A 25,346-nucleotide genomic window follows, 5' to 3' on the forward strand; every position below is an offset into this window, starting at 1 on the left:
GAAAGTGTACTGGTGGGACTTGAAAATCAACAAGTTCTCCAAGTTTTTTTGCGCCCACATGTTGAATTCACTACACCCATGGTCAGAAAAATATTTAGCATCCGCTTCTCTTTCGACACTATCTGGAGAATGCCTACCAATCGAGTCCCTGAACGCCAGGGTCCTAATGCCCTTCACAGGGCCTTGCTCCCTTTTTCATCGACCTTCAACTCAGGAGAATACAGAGCCTCTAGGCTAACGATATAGACAGCCTTTCAGTACTGCCCTCAGGGGCACACAAGATACCCGTGGTTGGATCATTACGAGGTTTGTATCCGCTCCCCCTCCCCCGGACCACCATGACAACAACACCTCATGTGAAGCTTGCTTTGCTTTCCAGTCAAAGAAAACCATATGGAACTGAAGTCAGAGGTGTTTGGTGCACCACAAGATGCATCAGCAGCCTGCACCTGACCTCTTTGATGAATAAGGCTCCTACCACACCAGGGAAAGTGACAATGCCAGTCCTTCTGGCATTCTGACGCACCAGCATACACTCAATCCAGGGACCATCTCATCCAGAGCCTCTGGCAAAGAGGAAGAAGAGGAGCCTCCACTGACCTCCAGGATTAGTTATCCTCAACTGAAGACCTTACCCAGGTTTTTAAGAACAGTTAACTCCAAGCCTTGCAAGAGGCCTCATGACGAGGCAGAGCACCTCTCCTGAGGTATCCTGGCGTTGAGCCCCGTGCACAAGCCAATACAGCCCCAGGACCTATGCCATCTTCAGGCTTTGTAATCACTATGCTAAGCCACGGATTCAAATAATGATCAGTCCAGCATTGACCCCTCTTCGTCATTGAGCCCTGCCAGGCCTAAGTTCCCCAAGGCCACCGATAAGCCTAGGCTCCACTCAAAGCCAAAGGCTCTATTGACCCCAGCACCTAAACCATCATCAACAGTGAGAGCATCTTCGCGCATATTCGGAGCAGCCGATCCTAAAAAAACTCCAGAAGAGCTTGATGTGAGACAGATGTCTTAATAATCCGATCAGCTGGAAGATTTCAGCTAAACGACCCCTGCCGAAGCCTACAGAGACTGCCTTGAAAGAGGACCCCCACATTGTTGGGCCATCTGGGTCTCATGCCTCGAGAAGGAACTTACATCTGAGGCCTCCCAGGAGGCCAGGACCCCATCACAGACTGGAACCACCCCCCCACCTCATCCCTCACCACCAGTGCCGCACTCACACAGAGCATCCCCACAATATACACCAGAGGGATCTTCACACACTTCAGGAGACGCAAGCAGTCATTTAGCCCTGCTGATCCTTACAATGCACTTTTAGAGCCAGGGCCTACAAACGAACCTTGAGACTGCTAAAATATCATTCTCCCCCACCCGTGGCGACCTAGAACTCGCCCAGTAGCGCATTTCCCCCAACAATACTACAGCCTATCACAGGGTCATCCAGTGGGCAGCCTCCTTCCACAAAGTGGACATGCATGTTTTCCATGGGGCAGACTATTTCCTCCCCAAGATGCCCTGGAAATTGGAGCAGACTGTGCAGTTTCTGCCAATGTTGAAAACCATGCTCGAGTCTGCCCTTGAGATATTCAAAGAGCTAGGATAGTTTTCTGTGGTGGAGAAGTGACCTCAGTAACGTGATCCGATTTATATCATTGGCCATTCATTGCTCCCCCCCCCCACCCCCCCAACAGCCCAACCAGACATTCTGGCCCCTGCATACTTATTTATTTATTTACTTTTAACCTTTCTAGAGCGCACTGTTACCCGGAGGTGTCCTGGCGCTAACATAATTGAACTAGTGTATGTGGGTAAAGGGCTTTAGTGAGTAAAGAGCCAGGTCCTAAGCGCTCTTCTGAAAGATAACAGGTCGGACGACTGTCTGATGTTGAGTGGTAATCTGTTCCAGGCTACTGCTGCGCCTAGGGAAAAACTCCTAATGCGTGGATGAGGAAAGAGCCTTGATCTGTGGTTTGAAGGATAATGAATCATCCACCAGGATGCCTAGATTTTTCACCTTCACCACTGGAGACGGGAGGGTTCCCATTTCTTCTGGCCACCATCTCGGGGACCAGAAGTTGTCTTTGGAACCAAAGAGTAGCACTTCAGTCTTTGTAGAGTTGAGCTTAAGACAGTTTTGTGCCATCCAGTTACCCACTTCTCGCATACAGCCTTTGAACCTGTCAGCTGTGCTATCTATTTCCCAAGGCAGCAATGACACCACTATCTCGTGTCATCAGCGTATGCTGTGAGGTTAAAACCAAGGGATCAAATAACCGGCGCTAGGGTAGAGACGTACACATTAAAAAGGGTCGGGCTCAGTGAGGACCCCTGGGGAACTCCACAAGGGAGCACAAAAGGACGTGATTCGAAGTCCCCCAGTGCCACCGTCTGAGTCCTATTGGAAAGGAAGGCCTGTAAGATCTTCAATGCCTTTCCTTGAATTCCCCAGGCCCTCAACCGGTCCATCAACGACTTGTGATGGACTGCGTCGAAGGCCGCGGAAAGATCCAACAAGATCAGGGCGGCTCTGCCTCCTGCGTCCATCACTCTTCTAATGTCTTCCACAGACTTGATCAGGGCGGATTCCGTGCTATGTACTGCACGAAAACCATGTTGGGATGGATCTAGATGTTCTCCTGTCCTCAAAAAGGCACTTAGCTGCGTGTTTAAAGAGCCTTCCATAATTTTAGCTGGGGGGGGTAATCTGGCAATAGGCCGGTAGTTATTCATCTCGGCTGTGTCCAGGTTGGATTTTTTTAGGAGGGGTAGGAGGGAGGCTTGTTTCCATTTCGCGGGAAATTCCCCCCTATCCAACATGAGATTGAGGAGGGGAGTAAGTCCGGCTGCAATAGTGGCTGGAGCTAATTTGGCGATTGCAGCAGGGCAGGGGTCATGAGGGGAGCCCGATTTTATCTTCTGTAGTCGGCTCACTACCTCCTTCTCACTAATTTGGGTAAATTGTAGGAGTTTTTCCGAATTGCTGTCTAATTCCGGGCCAATGATAGAGGGAGGAATTCTTATTTGACTGTCTAGTGGAGAGAAGGTTTTTTTCCACTTTTTCTCGGAAAAAAGTGGCAAGATTCTCACAAAGTGAAAGACTGGGGGGTACTTCTATGGTCTTGGGGACTGCCAGGGATGACGCCGTCCGGAATAGTTCCTTCGGGGCATTACTGGCTTCTTTAATCCATTTCGTGAAAAAGGCCCGTTGTGCCTGCTGTATCCTCTTTTTATAGGCTCTTTGCTCAATATTGAGAGTTTTTTTGTCTGTCTCGCAAAAGGTTGTCCGCCAAGTTCTTTCCCTTTTTTTACACAACATTTTGTGCTCCCTGATCTCTTCGGAGAACCAAGGGGTGGAGGGATTTGAGCGTGTGGAGTAAAAAGTTTTAGGGGGAGCCAGTTGTAAGCATGCTGATTCAAGCCAGTTAGTATAGGCCAAGGCTGCTTCCTCCACATTTCCTGAGAGGGGCTCCAAGGAAATTTTTAATACACCCTCCAGCACCTCCCCATTTATGTTGTTCCATTTCCTAACCTGCCTTGGTGCGTTTCTGGCTCTAGATGATCTCACGGGGGGGGGGGGTGGGGGGGGGGGGGGGTTAGAGTAACATTAAAATAGACTGCTGCGTGATCGGACCAGGGTACTGGCTGCACTGTTGTTACTTAAAGGCTAGGATGATTTGAAAAAATCCCGTCCAGGGTATGTCCTGCCTTGTGAGTCGGACCACAGACCCATTGCTTCAGATCCACCCCCTCCAGTAGGTCAATCAGATCGCGAGTGTCTGGGTCCAAGCCGCATTCTAGGTGGAAATTAAAATCGCCCAGCAGTATAAAGGCTCGGGCACAGGTGGCAGCTTCGAGTATCTTACCCAGAGCTACAACAAATGGGGCTTCTGAGGGTTTGATGATCGGATAAGGTGAGATTAAAGAGAAGAGTCTCCTCTAGACCTATGGGTCCAGGTTGAAAAGACCCTCTAATTGAGCTGTGATAGATGATAGCTCGGCCTCCACCTTTCTTCTTTTCTCGATTTAGGGTATAGCAGACATATTCCGGCGGCGTGGCGTTAACTATGTCAGGGCCAGAATCGGCATCGGTCCAGGACTCCGTAATAAAAGCTATCGTCACTCCAGCGTCCTGAATCAACTCTGCTACTTCTGTGCTGTGTTTGACCAATGATCTAGCATTGAGGAGAAGGCACTTGGCCGAGGGATGGTTTTTCATCAAAGGCTTTTCCTTATTGTCCCTAGGGGGCGCAATAGGTTGCCAGCACAGTCTAGGCAAAGCCTGTGAGCAGTAAGTGCATAGGAGAGGATTCTTCCGTGCGTTATCCCCCAATTCCAAGATTGTGCAACCTGCTAAATTGGTACTGTACCTTAAAGCCCACAAAGTCTCGCTGGTATAAGTGAGCCTCGAGGTAGGGTCGGCTTGCCCCAGAGCAGGGGTCCTGGCCCTAGGCACGGGTCCGGCGCGCCCGCTGCGCTCTTCCGCTGCGCTTCCTAGCAAAGGCTGCCATTTTATGCACGTAGGGGCGGAGGGGCAGAGCACTAGTCTGCTCGCCCAGCTCCTCACTCAAGATGGCGGGACCCACGGGGGAATTGGCTCCGGTTCGAGCCCACCGTGAGTAGTCTATCACTATTAGAACCAAAGTGCAAAATCGCTTTTAAAATCAGCAGTAATGTGGGGTATTTAAAAACAATTAAGAAATAGCAGCAATATCGAAAATCAGGCTTCTGGTCCCGGCTTCCGCCTCAAGACCGTGCAGTCACACACACACACACACTAGTCAAGACACACACACACACAGTCAAGACTGTAAGCGAACCTCGGCTCAAGCCACAGGCAACACCCCACCAGCTGACAAGCAGCAAGACACAGCATGCAAAAGTGTGGCATAGGGGCAGTTACCCAATGGCGCATATCCAACTCTCTATATTTCCTCTCCTGCTACTATATATCCCTGTGGGATGAGATGCTCAACTGGTGAAACATCTGCCTGAGTAGTTTAGTAAAAGAGGATAGGAGATAGTGGAAGATAGTGTACGAGGTAAAGACCATCTCCACTTATAACATAATTTGCATCCTTGGCGCTGCAGACACAGCCTCCCTGAGGGGTAACTCCAGCATCCTTCTCAGACACCACACCTATCATCGTATCTCTAGGTTAAACCAGAGCTCCACGACTAACCACCTTTTTGGGATGTATCTGGGTCACATCCTAGGCCCAATTCACTGAGGTATAGTGGAGATTTAATAGGCCTTACAAGTAGTGACGTTTGGTGCTGGATCTTCAAAGCTCTGACCCCTTTCTTTGTTAGTACAGTTAAACCAGAGCTCCAGCTGCATCTCCACAACCTACATTTCGATGGGGAACACCTCTTTGAGTTACTGGTTGACGAGATGCTGGAGAAACATGAAGACCAATCGAGAACGCAAGGTGAAACTGTATATCGCCAAGCACAAGACGCAGCGTCGGGACTGCTCCAAGTTATTGGCTCGTTCCCAGAGTTGCTCCCAAAGCCGGTCTTCGTGTGCTACAAATCCACAGGTTTATAGCGCCCATGCTCAATCCAGGCCCTGGCATGTGTGCACAAATGTCCACCTAGCCGTCCAAAGACCTAGACCGGATTGTCCTTTCTGACTCAAGCTTTAATTCGACCTACATCTCAACCGAATCAGACTGAGCAATCTGCTCTCATTTTACCACCAGGCAGACAACACTCCTTACATTCTCTTTTTGGTACTGACTCCGACAACTATCCTGATCTGGGGGATGCGTTTGCTCAGCCCCATCAGAATGACAATTGGTATGAGGGACTTGCAAGAAGCTAGTGGGCTAGAGTCCTCCCCTGAGTCAATCCTTTTCTTCCCTCCTTGCCTGGCCACATAATAATTGGCATTCTACACTATGGTTACACATAGGGTGGCTAAGGTCCTAGACCTTTAGCTTCCAACTATGGAGGTGAAGCAAGTGTAACCTTCGGTAACAATGTAACTAGTAGAGACATAATCTAGCCGCAGATTCCTTAACTTGTGAATTCTCCCAGGCGTCAGACTGGATCTGAAGATTTTTCAGCAGTACCTCTGAGTGCTGGGGAAGGTGTGGTCCAGCTCCGTGATGATGTCCACTCCAGTTGTGATATCAATAGAGCCATGCAAGTCCCCTCTGGCAAGCGGATGTCGGTTTCTTTTGTGAAACCTTGCGCACCAGAACGTGGAGCCACTACAAAAACTGGCTGAGAAAACAGTGTGCCTAAAAGATCAAAAATCTTTGAAACAAATCTTATAAAGTAGCAATAAATGGTATGTGAACACCAGCCAAGGACTTAAAGGAAAAGACCAAATGAATCACCGATGCACGCAAGCTACATGAAACCCTGCGCATTGGTGTTTAAACCAGCCTTGCAAAACAAAACACCTCTCACTCTAGCATTCACCCAGGAATGGAAATGAATGGTATGGTAATACCAGAACAAGACTGCGTGGTGTAAATCACCACTGCACAAAACTGTGATCCCTGGAATAAAAACCAGTACTGAAAAAAGGGATTAACCCCTACATCATGTCGTTCTCAGAGCAGGGAGGATGGGCTCGGCGTTAAAGAATCTGCGGCTAGACTATTTCTCTATCAGATACATCATTACCAAAGGTACGTAACTTTTTAATCTGATAGACATCTAGCCGCAGATTCCTTGACTTGTGAGTTAAATACCATATAGCTATACCCACTGGGAAGATTGTCTTCAAACTAAGAATCTCATTGACTGCTGGGCACCACTGCCTCTCCAGCGAAACTACGAGGTTCCTTATTTAGGTGTGATGAGCTGGCAGTAGTGTTGCTGGCAAGGCTGGATGAGAAGACCCAGAGAATGAGTGAATGAACATGTCACCTGTTCTTAGCCAGCTCGAGCTCTCTGGTCAGAATAGATTAAAAGGCCTAAAAAATAGCTTGCCCTGATAAAATCTGCCTCGCCATAGCAAGTTGGGCGAGTAGATTTTCCGAAGCCTGGTTTATGTTTCTGGGTTTGAAATGGAATATCTCACATGAAGGTTTTTATCAGCGAAGCAGAAATTGCTACTTTTTAAAAATGTGAAAATGTATGGTACAACATAATCTTGATTTGCTCAGATCTGTAGGTGAGAACATTGTCATTGGATCAGAATTAAATACCTGAAGGTTGTCCATCCATGTCCAGAGGAGGGACGGAGCCTCATATACAATACCTGAAGGTTGCCCATCCATGGCCAGAGGGAGCGAGCCTCATATAAAATACCTGAAGTGTGTTCATCCATGGCCAGAGGAGGGGGCAAGCCTCCTATAAAACTATAAAATCCCTCGCTTTTAGAAGATCGGAAGAGGTCCTGAAGCCGAAACACGATGCCACAGAACAGACGCCAAAAGTAGTCACAGGAGCCTGCAATTTGAGCTTGCATCTTTCATGGTGCCTGGATCTTGAATTCTGAACTACAAAATTCAGCTGAAACCTTCAGGTGCGAGAAACAGGTTCTCTCCTGTGGGATGTAAAAGTTCTGGAATTAAAGGCATGTAGGTGGGGGGTGAGGGGGGACCTGTTCACCTGCGATTAAAATGATAGGCATAGGTGTCTCTTAGCATTTTAGCCTTGTATTAATATTAACCCATAGCTAGAAGAGCTATGATGTCGAAAGTTCCCAGCATATAAACTTTGTGTTGTCGACATGTACATGCTTCGAAGTGGATAAAAGCGTGACAAGAAACCGGTGCAAGGTTTACTTTTTTAATCGTTACAGATGTCTCTGATCGCACGCACATAGCCAAGGTGTGCCTTTTCCCCTAACCGGGCCAAAAGGGTACAACAGCTGGTATGAGAGAAATTAAAACAGTTCTGCTAGTAGATTAAAAACGTTTCTTGTGATTCACGCTCTTCAGTAATTAAGAAAATAGATTGTTTTTTTACTTTCATGCTAGTCTTATGTATGTTTATACAAAGACCATCAATAGTAGGATTAGTTTACCTCGTTATTAAGGGAGGAATGCAAAAATAAGTTGTCTTCAAAAATTAGAATGTGGACATAAATAGTGCTGCCGTTTGATTGAGGATCCTGCCGCTGAAAAGCAAAATTCTAAAGGTAAAGTAGGTAAGAGCTGTTTGTAGAGGCAAATAGAATCACTGAATGCGAAGGTTGCAAGGCACTATATCTTGAGTTACATTAATGTGCTTCAATGATTTAAAACAACTTAGTTTATACACTTGCTTCCACATTTATACTTTAGCCCACAGCCACATTTGTGTAGATTTTAATAAATAATAAACTGCAATATTAACTTTTCTGTAAGTAGAAAACCAATATATCCAACCTTGAATAAGTATTGATGGTTCTCTATTTAAAGGATACTGGGATCATCTAGAAGGACACAAGCAGAACATAATCTACATGCAGGCAGTAGGTTTAAACAAAACTGAGCTCTTATGTGTTCGTGGGAAGATTTAAAATGGTAGAATGTTTATGGAGACCCAAATACTGAGATGAGGCATAATAGATTAGTGCAAATTATCCACCGTCTGTAATGCTGTTTTTCAATGTGTTTTTGTTTATAGACACATCAATTTAGTCAACCACTTGAATCAATGCAGAAGAATGCCTGTATTTCCCCTTTTAGGGCAAAATTAAGTTGGGAGGTTCCTAAAACGAAGGGTGACTATCTAAATTTGGTTATGGCATGAAGAGACGAGTCACAATCCTTAAGGGTTCCAGAGTAGCGTGCAACTCACCAAGAAAATGCTTCAACACCCCATTAGGAGTAACAAGCGCCATATAAATGTAAACCTTTTTTCCCTTTTCTATCCCTCCACTATCCTTCTCAATCCAAATAACTGACTAATATCCACCACTCAAATTACTTGAACATTTCACTATACTAATTCACAACTAATCCTTTATGGGTTCCGGAGTAGCGTGTTACTCCTCCCCCCAAAAAAGCGCTTCAACACCCCATTAGGGGTAACAAGCGCTATATAAATACAAAGCTTTTTCCCTCTTCTATCCTTTTGAATCCAAATAACTGACTAACCTAACCACCACTCAAATTACTTTAATATTTCACTGCACTAATTCAACACTAATCCTTCTTGGGTTACAGAGTAGTGTGCTACTCACCGAAAAATTGCTTTGACGCCTTGTCAAGGGTAGTAAGCGCTATATAAATCCAATTACAATACAATTCTCCTTAAAGTGATTGGGCCAACTGTTGAAAATAATTAATCATGAGTTCGTGGACACAATCAAATATAAGAACGCCGCAAAAATGAGAATGTTTTTGATATTTAGTGCCAACGTCAGACCTTTGCAGTAAGCAATAGCCAACGATGAGACACTCCAAGTCACACTTTTTTCATTTGTTTTAGGTTAGTACAAGCTAGACTCGTAATTGATATAAATTGTCACAAGTTCATTCAATATGAAAAGGTTAGTTCTACAATTAAGTGATACTTTTGTTCATTCTATGCTAAAACACTAAATTTGGAATGTCCTTTTTTCAGATGAGAATCGCAGTGAACAATCTGATACACCTGTCCTGGACTTGTCACCTGAACGGGAACAGCCCATCATATTGCCTCCAGATCAACGCCCTCCAGAGCCTCCCGAACCTCCTCCATTCTCTGAAGAAGATCTAGATTATCGGACAGAAAAACCGCACACTCCTAGCATTAGCACTAACGCCACTGACCCGCATGCAGCTGTGAAAGAGGCTCTACTTCAGCTGCTTGCTCACCATCAGGCTCAAGAGGAAGATAAAAGCATTATCGATTTTCCGTCGGGGGGTCCATTGACAGTGGCTCAAGATTACACTGATCATTACAAATGTACTTACTCTTCCACCCCTTATGGCAGTGATGGAGGAGGTCCTGGATCTACTGGTGCATTAGAAGGAAGAAATTTTGTTGGAAACGCTGACAGTCAGCCTCCGGATAACTACAGTACTGCTTCATCTCATTCTAGTGGTGCACCTCAGCCCCCACCTGCCTTTACAGAGCCATTTCCGAGCTCAGTGGCTGGTTACGGAGACAATTACCTCAACACTGGTTCCATGATGTTTAGTGGCGATAAGGACCATAGGTTTGAATATATGCATGGGCCTATCTTAGTGCTTGGAAACAGTGGTGACCCCTCGATAGGTGCAGACGTTGCGCATGGTTTATCAACAAAGATGCATAACTATAATTATAGCACTAATTTACAGGACATGCCTCGTGGCCCTGGCCACATTCAAGGACATACGTGGTCTTCACCTGCTCATGTACAGGGATATTCCCAAGGTTTTAGAGGACATATGAATCCAGCAACAGTACGGGGGCGTGGCAGAGGATTGCCGTACTGAGATTTTTCAGGCACATAGTCTATATTAGGAAAGACTTATTTTTCCAACCCATAACACCACAGCTGCAATTAAAAGCAGCAGTTCAAAAGACTTGAATAATAATTCAACAGCTTTATTTTTATGCCAGAAAGGGTCTTGCAAGAAAGCAAGAGCAAAAGTATGCAGTTTTCAAAAGTAAATCAATTGATTGTACATCTTCACAAACTCTAGTCGTGTTTCTTTTTGTATTTTGCCTAATCTAAGTGAAAAATAACTTTAGGGGTTTCAGCTTTTTATGGATATTTGCAGACCTGTTAAAGAATTATGCACACTTGTGCTTTTTTGTAAGTTTGGACCAACTTTTATGTAAAAAGAAAATTTTACAACAGTCAAAATGCCAGATAACAATTTCCTTTTGGGTATTTTTCTTTTTACAAAACTACCTTTTAGTCAAAGGTCGCTGTCGGTCTTTGCACTGCTTTCAGTGTTATTGTGGAAGATGTACTTGCTCACTTCAGATGAAATAAAACAACCTTTCAGATAAAACCACCATTTATCCTGATGCAAATTTTATAAACGGTCAGTTACATGGTTTGTTTAAACCACTGATTGGGTGTTTCAGATAATAGCTATTTAATTACAATCATGGTTTTGAACAAGGATGTGCCTTAACTTTTCTGCTTGTAGTCTTTAACTAATCCTACTTGATTTCGTTTGTACTTCAGAACATTTGTGTGACTCACTTACTGCTACCTTTTCAGGTAATGCAAAACTAGAAAGTTAAGGAAGTTGAGATTCCATGGCAGTTAAAAAACTAGTTTGGAAACTGAAAGCAAGGGTTAAAAAAAAGTACTTAATTTTTAAACTGTACCGGGAATCTCTGCCTCCTCTCCAGCTTTTTATATTTCCATACGAAGCACAGACTGGTGAGACAACAGTTCATTTAGACTAGTTTCATACTGAAACACGAAGTGGATTGGTATTCCCTGGAAGGCTTGCGGCCAGCTTACATTATGGAAGTTTATTTTGTGATGACTAACGTACCAAAACGTGGTGAATTAATTGTTTTAAGAGCAGATCTCGGTCCATCTCAAGCACACTCCACCCCCTTTCAGGGTGGAGATGCTTCTTACGGTATTGGATAAAACTACACGCCTTAACCGATTACCCAGTTCTTATATGAACAAAAAAAGTATGGCTTGTTCTAGGGCATGTAGCCGGAATTGTGCCATATTGAAAAATGTTTACACAAGGCCTCATTTCTAGGGTGCGGTAAGAGGTGTAAATGTGAACTTGGCATAGGACCTGAGAATATTTGACAACCTTTCAAAATTACGTGGGAAGAAAAGCCCCCATTTTCTTATTAACATAAACCAAGATCCAATGCATCGGCCTAATCATTTTTGTGCTGAAATAGCCATATTTCACTTACTGAATTAGCTGAAGATGAAAACTACCAGGTGATTACAAATGCTTTTAAAATTTCAATTTGTCCAGGTTAGTCTTATTGCTGATTTACGGAGGTGAGAAAGCCTGTTTTATACAGAACCAAAACCAATATTTTCTGTGAAAAAAACATAGTCAACTAATTTATTACTGGTTATTTTACGGCATATGAGACACTCTTGAAACGCCTTCTATCATGCCATTTGATTCTGAACATCAAATATAAAAAACATAAGTCTGCCTTCACGCATCAAGTAATTCTCTTGACTATTTAATCTTCATTAGACTCCCACTGAATGAATGCTTGCCTTTTGCTGCGAGGATTGCAAAACTGATACATGGATATTTTTTAACTAAACTTTATGTGAAACCTAAAATCCTTGCATCCTGTTTATGGGTAGCCCTCTTTTGTGTATTCTTTTTCTGATCTAGTGGGTCACATAGCGTTTCTTTTTTTGCTTTTTTCCCCCAAAATGTTTTTTAAAAGCTATTTCTTATGGGGGTCATGAATCGAAAGTATAATTATTCAGTGTCCACAGAAAATGCCAGGTGACCGTTCCAGTCATGATGATGATAATATATTTATTAGAAGGCAATAGGAAAGTAGAAAAGCATAGTAAGAACGAGGTTTACTGACATTTGGCCTAAGTTGGTGACTCCAGCTCTTTTTGTGAGTTTTTAGATCGGATAAGTAATTGAAGGGTGCTACAGCTTTAATTTTATTGTGGATCTGTATTGGTTTGATTTGAGGTTTAGCATTTTGGGGGTGGTATTTAAGAAATAGTGTTTCTATGTAGAGGAAACTCACCAGTAATAATTTGCTATGGCAACTATGCACCATTAGGACTTGACATTAATTAAATAAGCTGGTTGGGAATATGAACTGATGTTATCAGTTAGAGAATGAAGAAGACATCTAACTAATCTGTGTGTGTGGGGGGGGGGGGGGGGGGGAATCTGTGTTTTTTAACGAGATTCTTACTACAAATCTGCAACCAAAGAGAATACCTTGTTCCATTCACAGAGATTAAGTATATAGTGCATAATCGAGATTACGGCTGGGAAAAATGTGGGATAACCCCTCTAGGGTCCTTGGCAAAGAAGGAACACTAGCAGATGGGGAGTCTCATAGCCCAGATGGGGTAGTGTAGAAATGAGTACTGAATCTTTAAAACTTTCTCTTAGTAAAAATAAAAGAAATGAACCTAAATTGCTATAATGGTCTGTAGATCTGCATACTCCTTTTGAGGCCTAATAGGTATCTCAAAAATGGAAAGAAAGGTGACTTGCTACTATGCGTTGGCAATCCAACTGCATCATTTACCGCACAAAGAAGGAATTTCCCTCTCCTCGCTTGTGGGGTAGTTAGCAAGACTTAATAACTACCATGTCATCAGAGCTACTCGCACCACAATGTGGCACCTATATCACTGCTGATTGTTAACTTCCACAGTGAGCTCCTAATAATCCTGAATAGTTAACCACTGAAGCATGTTTACCTGCCCACAGCTTAAACCTGATGTATGCAACTAAATAACAAAGTGCTTTGATTGATATTGACTGGCTTGTGATAATAATACATTGGGTCCATGTTAAGAGAAATTAACTCGGTGTTGAACTTCCCTGGGATCCCTTTCAAAACTGCTTTTCAAACACTTTCTGAAACAAAATGTTTTCTTAATTAACTTTGACTGCTTTTGTGCTAGCGGCAGATGACATTTCAATCCAGTCATAAATACGGTGTCAAGATCAAAATTTAAACAACCACCATGTTTTGTCAAGTCATCCATGTCACGGGTGTCCTCATGCACGTATACCGTTAAAACTCTTTTCATGTGTCTTTGAACACATTAACCAATGGAGTTTCGGGAACTTATATTAATTACTTGATTGTAGAACTATAAAAAAGTTACTTTGAGATAATGGTTATAGAATCCTCAGCTCTAGAGCATTGTCCTTTTTCCAAACTCGATATTAAAACATCCATCTCCATTATGCTATAAATAGGAAGAGAAATCAAATCCCTCTAAAATGTAGGAGATTGGTGTTTCTGGAACATTATGAGAAATCCTTTGTTTTCAGTGGAACGGAAATGTGCATTGCTCTTCTTCAATCAGAACTACAAATAGTTCAGTCTTCTCTTTCAAGGTGGCCATACACCTAACAATTATGGTTCGTTTGTTCTCTGGAACTTTCATGAAGTTTGTTTTCCATCCCTCAACTTATTCAGCAGTATGCCTTACACATCAAATAGTTAAGTCACTTTGAGGCTAGTACGGTTTTATTCTATTTACATGGTACAAAAGTAATCCATATCCCTAGTGGTGAATATACTAGGGAAACGTGCTCGAATTCATCTTACGAATGCAATGTGGGTGATTATCTTATGCATACTTATGCACATTTTGTTAGTGCATATTATGGTTCACCGAAATCTGTTGGATCTCCGTCAAATTTCTTGTCTTGAAAACCTGAAATTTTCTGTACTCGCACTCTGACAGTTGACAGAAAGACAAATGAAATAAACTGTATTATTCATTCGACATGGAAACAAATATCTTAGCAACTGCCGTTAGCTTATAGGAGAATGGAATTTCTTGCTAAAAGTGACACCCGCCACTGGAATATCTGTTTAGAACACAGGAACGAGGGATGCAACTTTGTTTAAATAGAAAAGCACATGCGTGTCTGCTGTTCACAAGGCCAAGTGGAGCAAAGCAAATCCTTATTCACTGCAAGATTAATTTATTTCGGTTTTAGTTGAATAACTGCATTTTTCTTCTACTGATTCTCTGACTTTCTTAGTAATCCAGATGCAACTTTAAAATGTGAGATAATATTTTTCTAAAGTTAATAAAATTGATTCTAGCATCGTAAATGCATGTTTTATGTGCCAAGCAGTACATTACACGAGGAATAAAGAGAAACGTGGCAGAAGTGATGGGGTCTCAAAAAAGTGCAACTCCCCCATACTTCAAGACTAACTTAGTTTTGTACTGTTATTGTTTTCTAACCTCTTCAAAAAGAAACGATTATCTGCAAGCAGCGTATTGCAAGCTCATTTTGTCTCTCGTTTTCTAGCAGGGCCAAAGAGCTAGAGGGTTCCAAACTGAAGATTTTCGCAGTTAAAATGCATTTCACTACTCTGCCAGTCTGCCGCAAAATTAATACATGAGAATATTGGGAAAATATAATTCTGCTGCTCTTGAGGTAGTGATCCTGACACCAGTTAGGCTGCAATCCCTTAAGCTCATACCTTTTGCTAAGGTGATTGCCCTAAGTTTAAAACTGTGATTGATGCTTAAGATGGGCAATTTTGAAAGACTAACAAATGCAAGAGTTAGAATTCCCATTTTCCACCTCATGAATGCAGTGATAAATGTAAATGTTTTTGTTGAAGGTTAAGAATACAATAAAATCGGGTTTCTGACAGTACTTTAGCTGAAAATAGATAGTTAGTGGTGTTTGGTATGAGACAACCATTCAATCAGCACTGAACAAAAAAAAGTGTTGGGTATGGCTGTACTAAATCTGTCTGCTACTGAAGGGATCATTTAAGGATAGAAGTGGCATTTCTACGGTGATAAAATATACAGTTGGTTTCGTGTTAAAATATGTTTGTAATTCATTAAAATATATTCTAGATTTTCTAATAGCAATAGGGCTTAATGGAAGAAGCAAGGCAACAAAACAGTGATGTGGGAGTCTGTTTTACCTGACAGTTCTGCAAAAGAGGTTCTGTGGTTCTAGATCCACCATTCCCCAAATCACGATTCTTTTTTTAAGGTACCTATATAGTTCTTCCTATAGTTATTAAATCCTATAGTCAAATAGATTTTTGAAACTAAAATAGTTTGTTTTGAGATGTGAAGACCAGTTAGTCACCTGATGTTTTTTTTTTTAGTCTTGTAATAGGCACTCTTGTAAATCTGAAACTCCACAAGTCACACTAGAGCATATTTGTGACCTCAACTGTGTAAAAAGGAAAAAATAAATTAAAGAGATTATCTATAAATACATAAATTGAGACTATTTTGTTTTCCTTTCTCAGAAGTAATTCCTACTCTGTGTTTATAATGCTGTTTAATTACATTTTCATTACACTTGTAGTCTTCCAAATTACAAACTTCTCTCTTTCTTTATATCCTGTGAATTATTCAGTTGCCTAGGGCCTTGCAACTGCTTTGTTCATGGTACTCGCCATAATTCCGTTATTTTTCTACTCGAGAAAATTCAGAACATGATATTTTCTTTAGTTCTTTTTTTTTTAAATCCCGCTTACTTCTCTAATATGGTATTGTTGGGGGATTTCCAGTCTCGAGATACATCCAAGTTTGACTAATATAAACCATATGTAGATTATTCGCAGCATCCTGCTAATAATTTAAAAAAAGACCACGGTCTTCTTCGTGCAAGCACGTTCAATATAGGAGACCACACCTGCTTTTTAGAAGAGTTTTTGGGACGAAAGATTTCAACTTACCTCATCTGTATGAAGGAGGAACTCAATTACTAGTCAAGCTGATAGTAAGCTCTATCTAATGCAGTAATGGATGTGTGAATACGTTCTTGAAGCATTGTTATACCGTGAGCAGGTCCGAGGTGTTTGTTAAGTAGGACAGTCATTCTGAAAGTTGGTAGCATTCACAGAAGTTTACCAAGTCCGCATTCAAAATCCTCAAGAATTACGGACTATGAACCTGATTCACACAGCAGTACGTGCTTGCAAAGGTCCATTAGCAATAGTATGCAAATTACCTGAAGTCCCGGACCTGGACATCACTGACATACAACGGTGTTAGACTTGCAAGGGTGGAAAAGGGTTAAGCATACAGCCCTTAACCCACTGATGTGAACATAACATTGTATACACGGTTAGAAGCAGGGTGTGTTTGGTATCAAGTAGATATTCTAACAACGAATACATGCTGCAGAGAGAAATGCTTTAATTAATGAGAGCCAAAATCAATTTAAAGTAGTCTCAGCTGACCATTTTTTATCCACTGGTATACTCTACTCAGATACGAGAGATATGCATCTAAGTCTTGGTTGTGCTTCACATGGTAATGTCCAAAAAAATATGATGGGCGGAATGCTGAACTAATCAAACATTCAGCCCCAACTAAACTGCTATGGGACGGAAAGTCTGCCCTTATTGCCATGAAGAAACTAGTGAAAGGATTGTATGTCGGAGGTGTCGCCCTCCCAAATTTACAAATGTTCTATTGGGCGTCACAGCTCATTGTGATAAATCAATGGCTTCATGCATCACAGGACGACCCAGCATTCCGTGTGGATAGGCATCTCCTAGAAGCTAAAGGGATCGTGGGGGTACTATATAATAGATCCAGGAAGACGACTCACACAGGTCCCACGGCACATACAATATACGTCTGGCACGCGGCACAGCGGGCATTGGGTTGGGAAGGGTTTTTTACACAAGTGACGCCACTGTGGGACATCCCGAGAATTGGGGAAACTACGAAATACCAAGGGATTCCAACAATGGGACATGATAGGTATATCCAGGGTGGGAGACCTATGGAAAAAAGGTGTCGTCCCATTTGCCCAGCTGCAAGCCACCTACGGATTGGCACAGGCAGAAACCTTCAGAAAAATGCAAGTTAGGCATGTGCTCATGGCAATAATTCCACCAACCACTCAACTCCCAGAGGCCTCACCACTAGAGGACAGACTTCTAACAGATCACTTGAGTAAAAAAGCCATCTCCCGAACATACTGAAAAATAATCAACAATCAGCCGGACCCCACGACCACTCTTAAGGAGGGATGGGAGGCAGAAGTAGGAGACTTGGAAGCCGAGGACTGACAGGAAGCCCTTACTTCCCCGGGAGAAGTAGCAATACCTTCTACTCTAAAACGAATAAAACTGAAAATCTTACATCGCACCTACTACACACAAATCCTGCTACATAAATTAGACAGGGCGGATACTCCGCTCTGCCTCAGACAATGCGGTGCAATAGGCACCTTTAAGCACACAATTTGGGAATGCCCGGAAATTACATTGAAAGGCCATAATGCACACTATTTCACAAGTAACTAGAGTAGAGGTCCCACTGGAACCAAAGAGATGTCTGCTTAACATTTGGAACCCACAGATCTCAATCACGCGGCTCAAGATTGGTGGTACTGGCAAAGCGCAATATAGCACAGCACTGGGGTTTAGGAATGACTCCGTCTCATCGACAGTGGTGCTGTGATATGGATGGCACAATGATAACTGAGAAGTCTGGGATGTCTCAAAAAAATGAGCCCGGGTATGGGGATGATGGAACACATTCCGTGGTAATATTTGCAAACCCACTCAAGAGGAGCGGATGTCGGCAGATAGTGACTAACTAATGGAGATGGGGATACCAGCGTTTGGGACACATATAGTAAGCAACAATGGTCCTTAATACAAACAAACAATGAAAAATATGCAATTATAGACACCAATCTGTACTATAATTAGGTAAGTGTCCAGCCGGACCCTGATTTAATCAATGTTCAAGGTATGAGACAAAATATAAGCCGAACAATTATACAGTGGGATACAGTCCTGTATCCAGTATATAAAACATAAATGACAAAACAAGGGAATAAAAGAAATTTGCAGGCAATTCAAAAAGGAGGCGCTAGTAAGGGATAAAAAGTTCAACTAGCTATCCTCATGTAGTTTACACATTTCAATGAAAATGTTTGCGTCACTACACAAACAGTCGATGACGTTTCGATCCCATGTACAATGAAGGATCATCATCAGGACTCAATGAGATTGCCTGAACGTGAAAAGCCTGTGGAGAAGGGAAGCAAGGGAAACAAGGGACAGGATTTAGCCCTATGGCATACACAGTATTGTAGTGCTGGTAACCATGTCACACTTAATGTGAAAACTTCCATCCGTGCGTGGGTATGTGCTCGTAACGCATTCCGTGAGACAGTTTAAAATATGTGACTTGGTGAGTGGGAGGGAGTGTTGGTGAGGCGTAGGGATGTGGATTACAGGGCGAGGGAGTCTCACTTCATGGGACTGTAGTTGTGAGGAGGATGAAGATACGGAGTGGTGGGATGAAGGCAATGTTGCCGAGCCTGTGGAAGATACAGTTGGAATTAGCCACGGCGCAAAACCGGTAATGAGAGTTAAAAGTTAAGGCTAGAGTAGCCTATTACCTGTGGAGAATTAGAGACGCACAGGCCTAGGAAGGCGCATCGGTTGTGCGATGCAATAATTGTTCAGCAGTAGGTTGCGGTATGGAGGCCAACAACCAGTTGGAATGGGTGAAAGGGGTGAAAACGGAATTAGAAGGCCTTAATTAAGGCTGAGGCGAGCGAGTGGCCAGAGGAAGGAGCCTTACCGGGTATTTTAATTCTCGTGTAATGAGCAAATGCTCAAAATTAGCAAGGTTACCGGGAATCCGATGGAGTGACCAATTAGTCATTCGACGAGTTGCCTGATCACTTAAAAAATACAATTAAATAAGGGCTAAGAAGGGCATCTAACGCGGAAGATACCAGCGTTTGACAACATTGGGATGCACAAGGGAGCATAGGCGAGGCCTTACCTTAGTGTCCTGGATAGGTCATCCTAGCGTCCTTCCGGCTCAATGGCGCTGTGAAGGAACAGAAGGTGAGTAGCCCCGGTCGTTCTAACCTCGCGCCGGAGTGGGCGACATCTTGCGTGTGGCCAAGGTGGACGTGAACGTGAGGTGCGTGGCAATAGTGGCGGCCATTTTAGTGGGGGCAAAGGACTAGAGTGCTCTAACCTACCCGAGATAGTGAACGGTTGTGCATTGGAACAATAGGGAAGTGGTTATTTACAGCATCCTCTGAGGGGTAATAAGCAGCCATGTTGGAACGGCAGCCAGGGTTTGGGTCACAGCACGCAGCAGATCAGTAGCTACTAAGTGTGAGTTGAAACCTATTGATAATGTAAGAGATGTACTATTATTACATGATGTTTGTCATCTACTGTATGCACTACTGAGTATTCCACTGATGTATCGATTGTCTATTTATATAAAATGCCAATAAAATGTTAAAAAAAAGAAATTTCAGCTCCAGTCACAGATCTGGGTATAATTCATCGTTTTTTGCTCACCATGCCACTCCAGTCTTCAGTCTTGACCCTGCTCTCCACGAGAACAATCCAGCCCAAACTGCCAAGCCAGATCCTCCGTTGACCGGAAAAAGCGTCCTGGGACCGGTTTTGGGGTACCCCCACCCCCACTCATCAGCCAGGCCAGCTTGAATCTGGTGGGGTAGAAAGCACAGGACCCATGTCTGGGCATATCCTTCCCAATGGGGCGACAAAAGCAAAAAAGAACAGATGAGGGAATGAATGCTTAACAAATCAAACATTCACCCCCTGTCACAATCTGGGGTTAATCGATCTTTTTTTTGCTCACCATGCCACCCCAGTTTGGACCCAGCCATATGCAAATCAGTCTTGATCCTGTTCCCCATGGGAAAAGTCCAGCCTGAACTGCCAAGACAGGTCCTCCGTGGACCAGAAACCAGCATCCTGGGACCGGATTCAGCAAGCCCAGACTAGTTTTGGCACACTTAAGCATCATCAATTACGTATAGCTTGAGTTCTGTGGTGCAGATAATGTAGTGGGTCGCAGTGAATGGAAGACTAGATTGGGATGTGTCCCAAGTGATCACTAGTGCCTGAATTAAACAAAATCTTATTTTGTTGTGGTGGATGCCCTAGGTGCAACATGTATGCCCAGACATGGGTCCCTTGCTCACTGTCCTATATGATTCAAGCTATACTTAACCGACAAGGCCTAAGTAGGCCGAAACAAGTCTGGGGTTGCTTGTGTTAATGTCTTGACAAGAGTTGGCCTTGCAGGTCGGGCTGGCCTGTTTTCCTTGGAGCAGGAGCAAGACTGATTTGCATGTTTAGAGTATCATTGTGGCGAAACAAAATGGATTGGAACATAGACCCAGCCAGCAAATGGCTGAGATTAATTCAAGCATTCACCTTGTTTGTTTGAAATGTTGCACATCTTTCCAACAGACTACCTAAAAAGAATGACTTCACAAATGATGATCCATTTTTCCTGTAGCACCAACCTATACACTGTAAATAAGAGAGTAGACCGCTTTGTTAACGCAAGGTAATGAAATAATTGCTAATATTTGTGTTTCTCTGGTAATTAGGCTTCTGAAATCCAGGGCCTTACGGTATGTCCTAAAATAAGCCAATAAACGGATGCCACGTGAGTTGTGCTTCCTATCTTAATATCTAAATCATCAGATTTTCCAACAACAGAGACTATGATGGCCTTTATCTTTTCTTTTTAATTTAGTTTTTTAGTCCTCATATATGACATAGGCAGGAAACATAAGCTAGGAGTGACCTGGGAGTACAGCAGAGCCAGTAATGGATTAGTCTCCTTGTCACACCTCCTTCAAACCATTTGTGGGGGAGTTTATAACCATCGCACCAACCTCACCAACTATTGAAGTTTATCTTAATCCTTGGACTATTATGAGTATAGTAGGGCATTGTACTTGCAGATCTGGCCACCAAGAGATATAAAACCGCCCCACCATGTTACTTTTAGCTAAAACCCGGCATTTAAAAATAAGGAGTCCTACATTTCCCCATTTTTACTGAATTGTTAGAGCAATCCAGCCTCCCAATGTTTAGCGTAGTCTACCCATTCAGAGATTAGGTGATATGGGGGAGACCCAATTTACACATATATCTTTGGGAAATTATCATCAGAGTGAAAAGCAGTTGAGTGCAAGATTTCCCTAGTTAACAAGAGGCCCTGTCGCCAGGTAAAACCCCAAATAATAACCAGCTCAAGGCTTACCTCTATATTCTCCCCAGAGAATCCCGGAAGAGATTTACCCACATCTTGCCAGAAGAGTTGGATGGCTGGGCACTGCTATAGTAGAGGAACATAGTCTGCGCACACTTAGGGCAAACCCTCTTCTTGTGTCCTCCCATCTTCGAAAGCTTCTTAGGTGAACCATATGTTCTGAATAAGGTAAACAGATTGTGCCTCCTAAGGGTTGCAGATCTCAGTTACCAAAAGTGTAGACATAGATACTTGCCATAAATGTATAATGTCCGGTCCAGGCAGGTCCACATTGAACCAGAGCCAAATACCACTTGGACACCTCTTTTGTGTAAGCCTGGTTTCTCTGTATCTCTTCCTCCCAGTCTCTTTTGAGCCCGATATAACTTGATAACCTATAATATTTGAATCTGGATAGAGTATAATTAGTGGTCTTTGCTAGGGAATCCCATGACACCAACGATCCTTGTTCAAATAGCTAACCCCTGCTTACCAAACCTGCTGGTAACAATGTGATGGCTAGCACATCTTGAAAAAACTGAGGGGTCCCAGGTGACTTCCATATCGTGGCATTACTGCTATAATAAGGAATTCCAGGAATCCATTTGCCTTGGATCCATAGTTTATAGGCTGCAATTTAGAATTTTGAATTTGATCTTTTTAAAGTACTTAGGATGGCCAAAATTGAAGAGAGAATAGTTACCTTGATCCGGAAGGTTTTTTGTTACCACCCTGAGTCGAGGTGGAGTATGTTGACTGTTATCCATTAACAGCAGTCTTGTATTTATTTAAAGATGTGGCCCAATAATATAGTTGGAAGTCCGGGAGTGCTATCCCTCCATCTATTTTCTTTTTCTGAAGTTTTTTCCAGGCTATACATACACTTGTTCTTTCATATAAAGCTACTCCATTCTCCTTGGGGACAATCATCATTTTGACTACATTTGTTCTCCCTAAAATGGAAAGAGGTAAATGCATCGATAAGTGCATCAACCTTTTAGTTTCCCACATCATTTTAATGAAGTTTATGTATACCATTTTCTCCAAGTTCTTGACCACTCTTACCCCCGGTATCACATTTCTGACTTTTCTAGCAAGGAGTCCAAAGGGCCATTCCAACTCATAATCTCAGTCTTAGCCTCTAACTAGATAACCATAAACTCTCCCATAGTCCTCCATTAATTCCATTATTACTGGAAGTGATGCTTTCCAGTCATGTGTGTAGATTATAAAATCTGCGTATAACGCTTTTTAAAAATCTAATCTAGGCATTGAAAGGGCAAGATTTTCTGTTCTCTTATTCTTCTTGCCAATGGTTCTATATATATATATAGGTTGAATAACCAGGGCGACAGTGGGCATCCCTGCTGATAGAGTATGTTGATGTGAGGGACCCATTAATCACTATCCTTGCTGTAGGGGCATTATATATTGATCTAAGTGTGCTAAGGAAGTTGTTCCAAAATCTATTTGTTTACTTTGTACAAATAAGGGTAGCTGACTCTATCAAAAGCTTTTGCGGCATAACCCATAATGATAGATAAATGAATCTTTATATTGTAACCACATCAATCGCACTCCCCAATAATAAATGTAGAAAGCGCATGCGTCCCCGCGGTGCGGCAAAAAGACAACCGGTTCCAGGCAATGAGGTGAGAACAAAAAGATAAGACAGGAGGACTTACAGATGGAAAAAGCCAGGTCTTAAGCTTTCTCCGGAAAATTGTCTCCGAAGACTCCAGCCAGAGCCCTATGGGGAGTTTATTCCAGTGCATGACAGCTAAAAAGTGGAAGGAACAACCTCCCATCCTAGCTCTTCTGTAAGTCGGAATGCTAACCTGCCCTGTCCCACTTGATCTCAATCAGCGGGTAGGAGCATAGGGGGTTAAGAAGGTCATGCAGATAGGTGGGCCATTTCCTCTGTAGGATGCAGTGGCTGACACACTGAGCTTTAAAAAGAATTTGTTCCCTAACCCGGAGCCAGTGAAGGGAAGCCAGGACCTTGTTCGATGAAGCTCTCCTCAGAAGCATTAAAACGAGACGAGCTGCAGCACTCTTAATGCATTGGAGTCTCTACACATTTGATATTATCCCCTAGGTAGAGGACATTCCAGTAGTCGAGACGTGATGTCACCAGCACGTGGAACATCGTTTTCCTCGCTGAGAGGGAGTACATCTAAGGTCTTCTGGAGTCCTTGCAGAACCCTGAAACAACTACCCGCCACCCGCCTGGTGTGTGTTTCAAAGGATAGTTTGGTATCCAACCACATCCCCCGGTTCTTTACCTGATCCGTAGGGGCGGGGACGGTCCCAACATCTGAGGACCAGATCGAGGGTACTTTGCCAATCACTAGCACCTCTGTTTTATTGCCATTTAGTTTAAGGCAATTATGGGCCATCCACGACCCCAGTTCTTTGAGGCACGTTGATACATTGATGGCTGCCTTATAATCTTGAGTTGGGGTCACCACCAATTGTGTCATCAGTGTATGACACACCACTGACGCCCAATTTTGAATAATCTCTGCCAGAGGGGTGATGTAGAGATTAACCCCTTCGACGCTAATGACAAAGCCAGCTCGTCATGGGCGTTACCTGCGCTGCGCGGATGACGAGCTGGCTTTGTCACGTTACGCGGGATTTTTAAAAATGCCGCGCACAGCGGGAAAAGCCGCCGCAGCGATGCGGTTAAAGAAGGTGTAGCAGGGATTCCATTCTCCTATAGAACTGTGCATAGAGATTTGGAACCTCAGTGACTTAGGATGGCCCAAAACTCACCTCAGTTCCCAAAATCCCCTTACCGAGCTAGCTACAGTGTCTCATTGGTCATAACAAACTCCCAATGTTTAGACAAACCAGAACATGAACTTAGAATACCTCCGGAACACATAGACACTCTTTCGTTATACTATAATTTCAAACCAGAGCGTGGAGTAAATGAGGACGCGTGCATATTTGAAATATTTGTTTACTAATGCAGGGTTCTCAAACACAAGCAAAGATATTATAACGAGCAAAGTTATCAGCTTAGTTATTAGTCCATAGAAGGCAAAAGGTGACAACATGCTAAAATGTTAAAATTAATAAAAGTTAACACCTAATTCTCACCCTCCCTAACTCGCATATTATATTATATCTAAGAAGGTCTCTTTGGGCTTTAGCAGGGCAACCATATACCTCCATCTCTCAGTGGCAGAGGATCACATCATCTTCCACCAGCTCTCTGCATGCGAAGCACCATCAAGTGTGTTTGTGTGTTCTTTGCAAAGCAATATGAAACGCGCCTAAAGCCTCATTTGGCAGCAGCTGCATTTGTTATGTCTAGGAAAGTGCGAAGATCAGACCTTACAATACCATCGTGTTTACTTATCCTTCAAGGCTTCAGCACTCACTGTACAGACACCATATAATAAGCAATGTTATCAGAGCAATAACATATTATTCTCGAATAAATCACAACGCTCTTCTAGGCTGAAAGCTAAAGCAACAATTATGTGTTGTGTGCAGAAGCAGCAAAAGGTAAAATGGCGTTTAAACATTTAATAAGCTCATGCTAACTTAACACGGTATATAGGTAAGCAGTAACTATGATATCCCCCCATGATCCGAGCACGGATAAGATAAGACAAGATAAGATAAGATAAGGCACAGGGCACATCAAGAAGACAGAGTTCAAGAACAATGAGCCAGGTCAAATTATAAAGATTGAATGAAAAAACGCATATGTAAGTCAATTTAG

General features: G+C 42.9%; 1 protein-coding gene across 2 annotated transcripts in view; it reads left to right on the plus strand.

Annotated features, from left to right (window-relative positions):
- Positions 1-10,889, plus strand: part of CDK13 (cyclin dependent kinase 13) — an 841,634-nt gene extending 830,745 nt beyond the window's left edge. For both annotated transcript variants that reach the window (XM_086964864.1, XM_086964863.1), the window contains exon 16: positions 9,523-10,889. In XM_086964864.1, the coding sequence (XP_086820990.1) occupies positions 9,523-10,361 (839 nt within the window). In that variant the 3' untranslated portion in view covers positions 10,362-10,889. The remainder of the gene's footprint in view (positions 1-9,522) is intronic.
- The last annotated feature ends 14,457 nt before the right edge of the window (positions 10,890-25,346 follow it).

Source organism: Lissotriton vulgaris, chromosome 4_1, assembly GCF_964263255.1.
Source record: "Lissotriton vulgaris chromosome 4_1, aLisVul1.2, whole genome shotgun sequence".
Lineage (NCBI taxonomy): Eukaryota > Metazoa > Chordata > Amphibia > Caudata > Salamandridae > Lissotriton > Lissotriton vulgaris.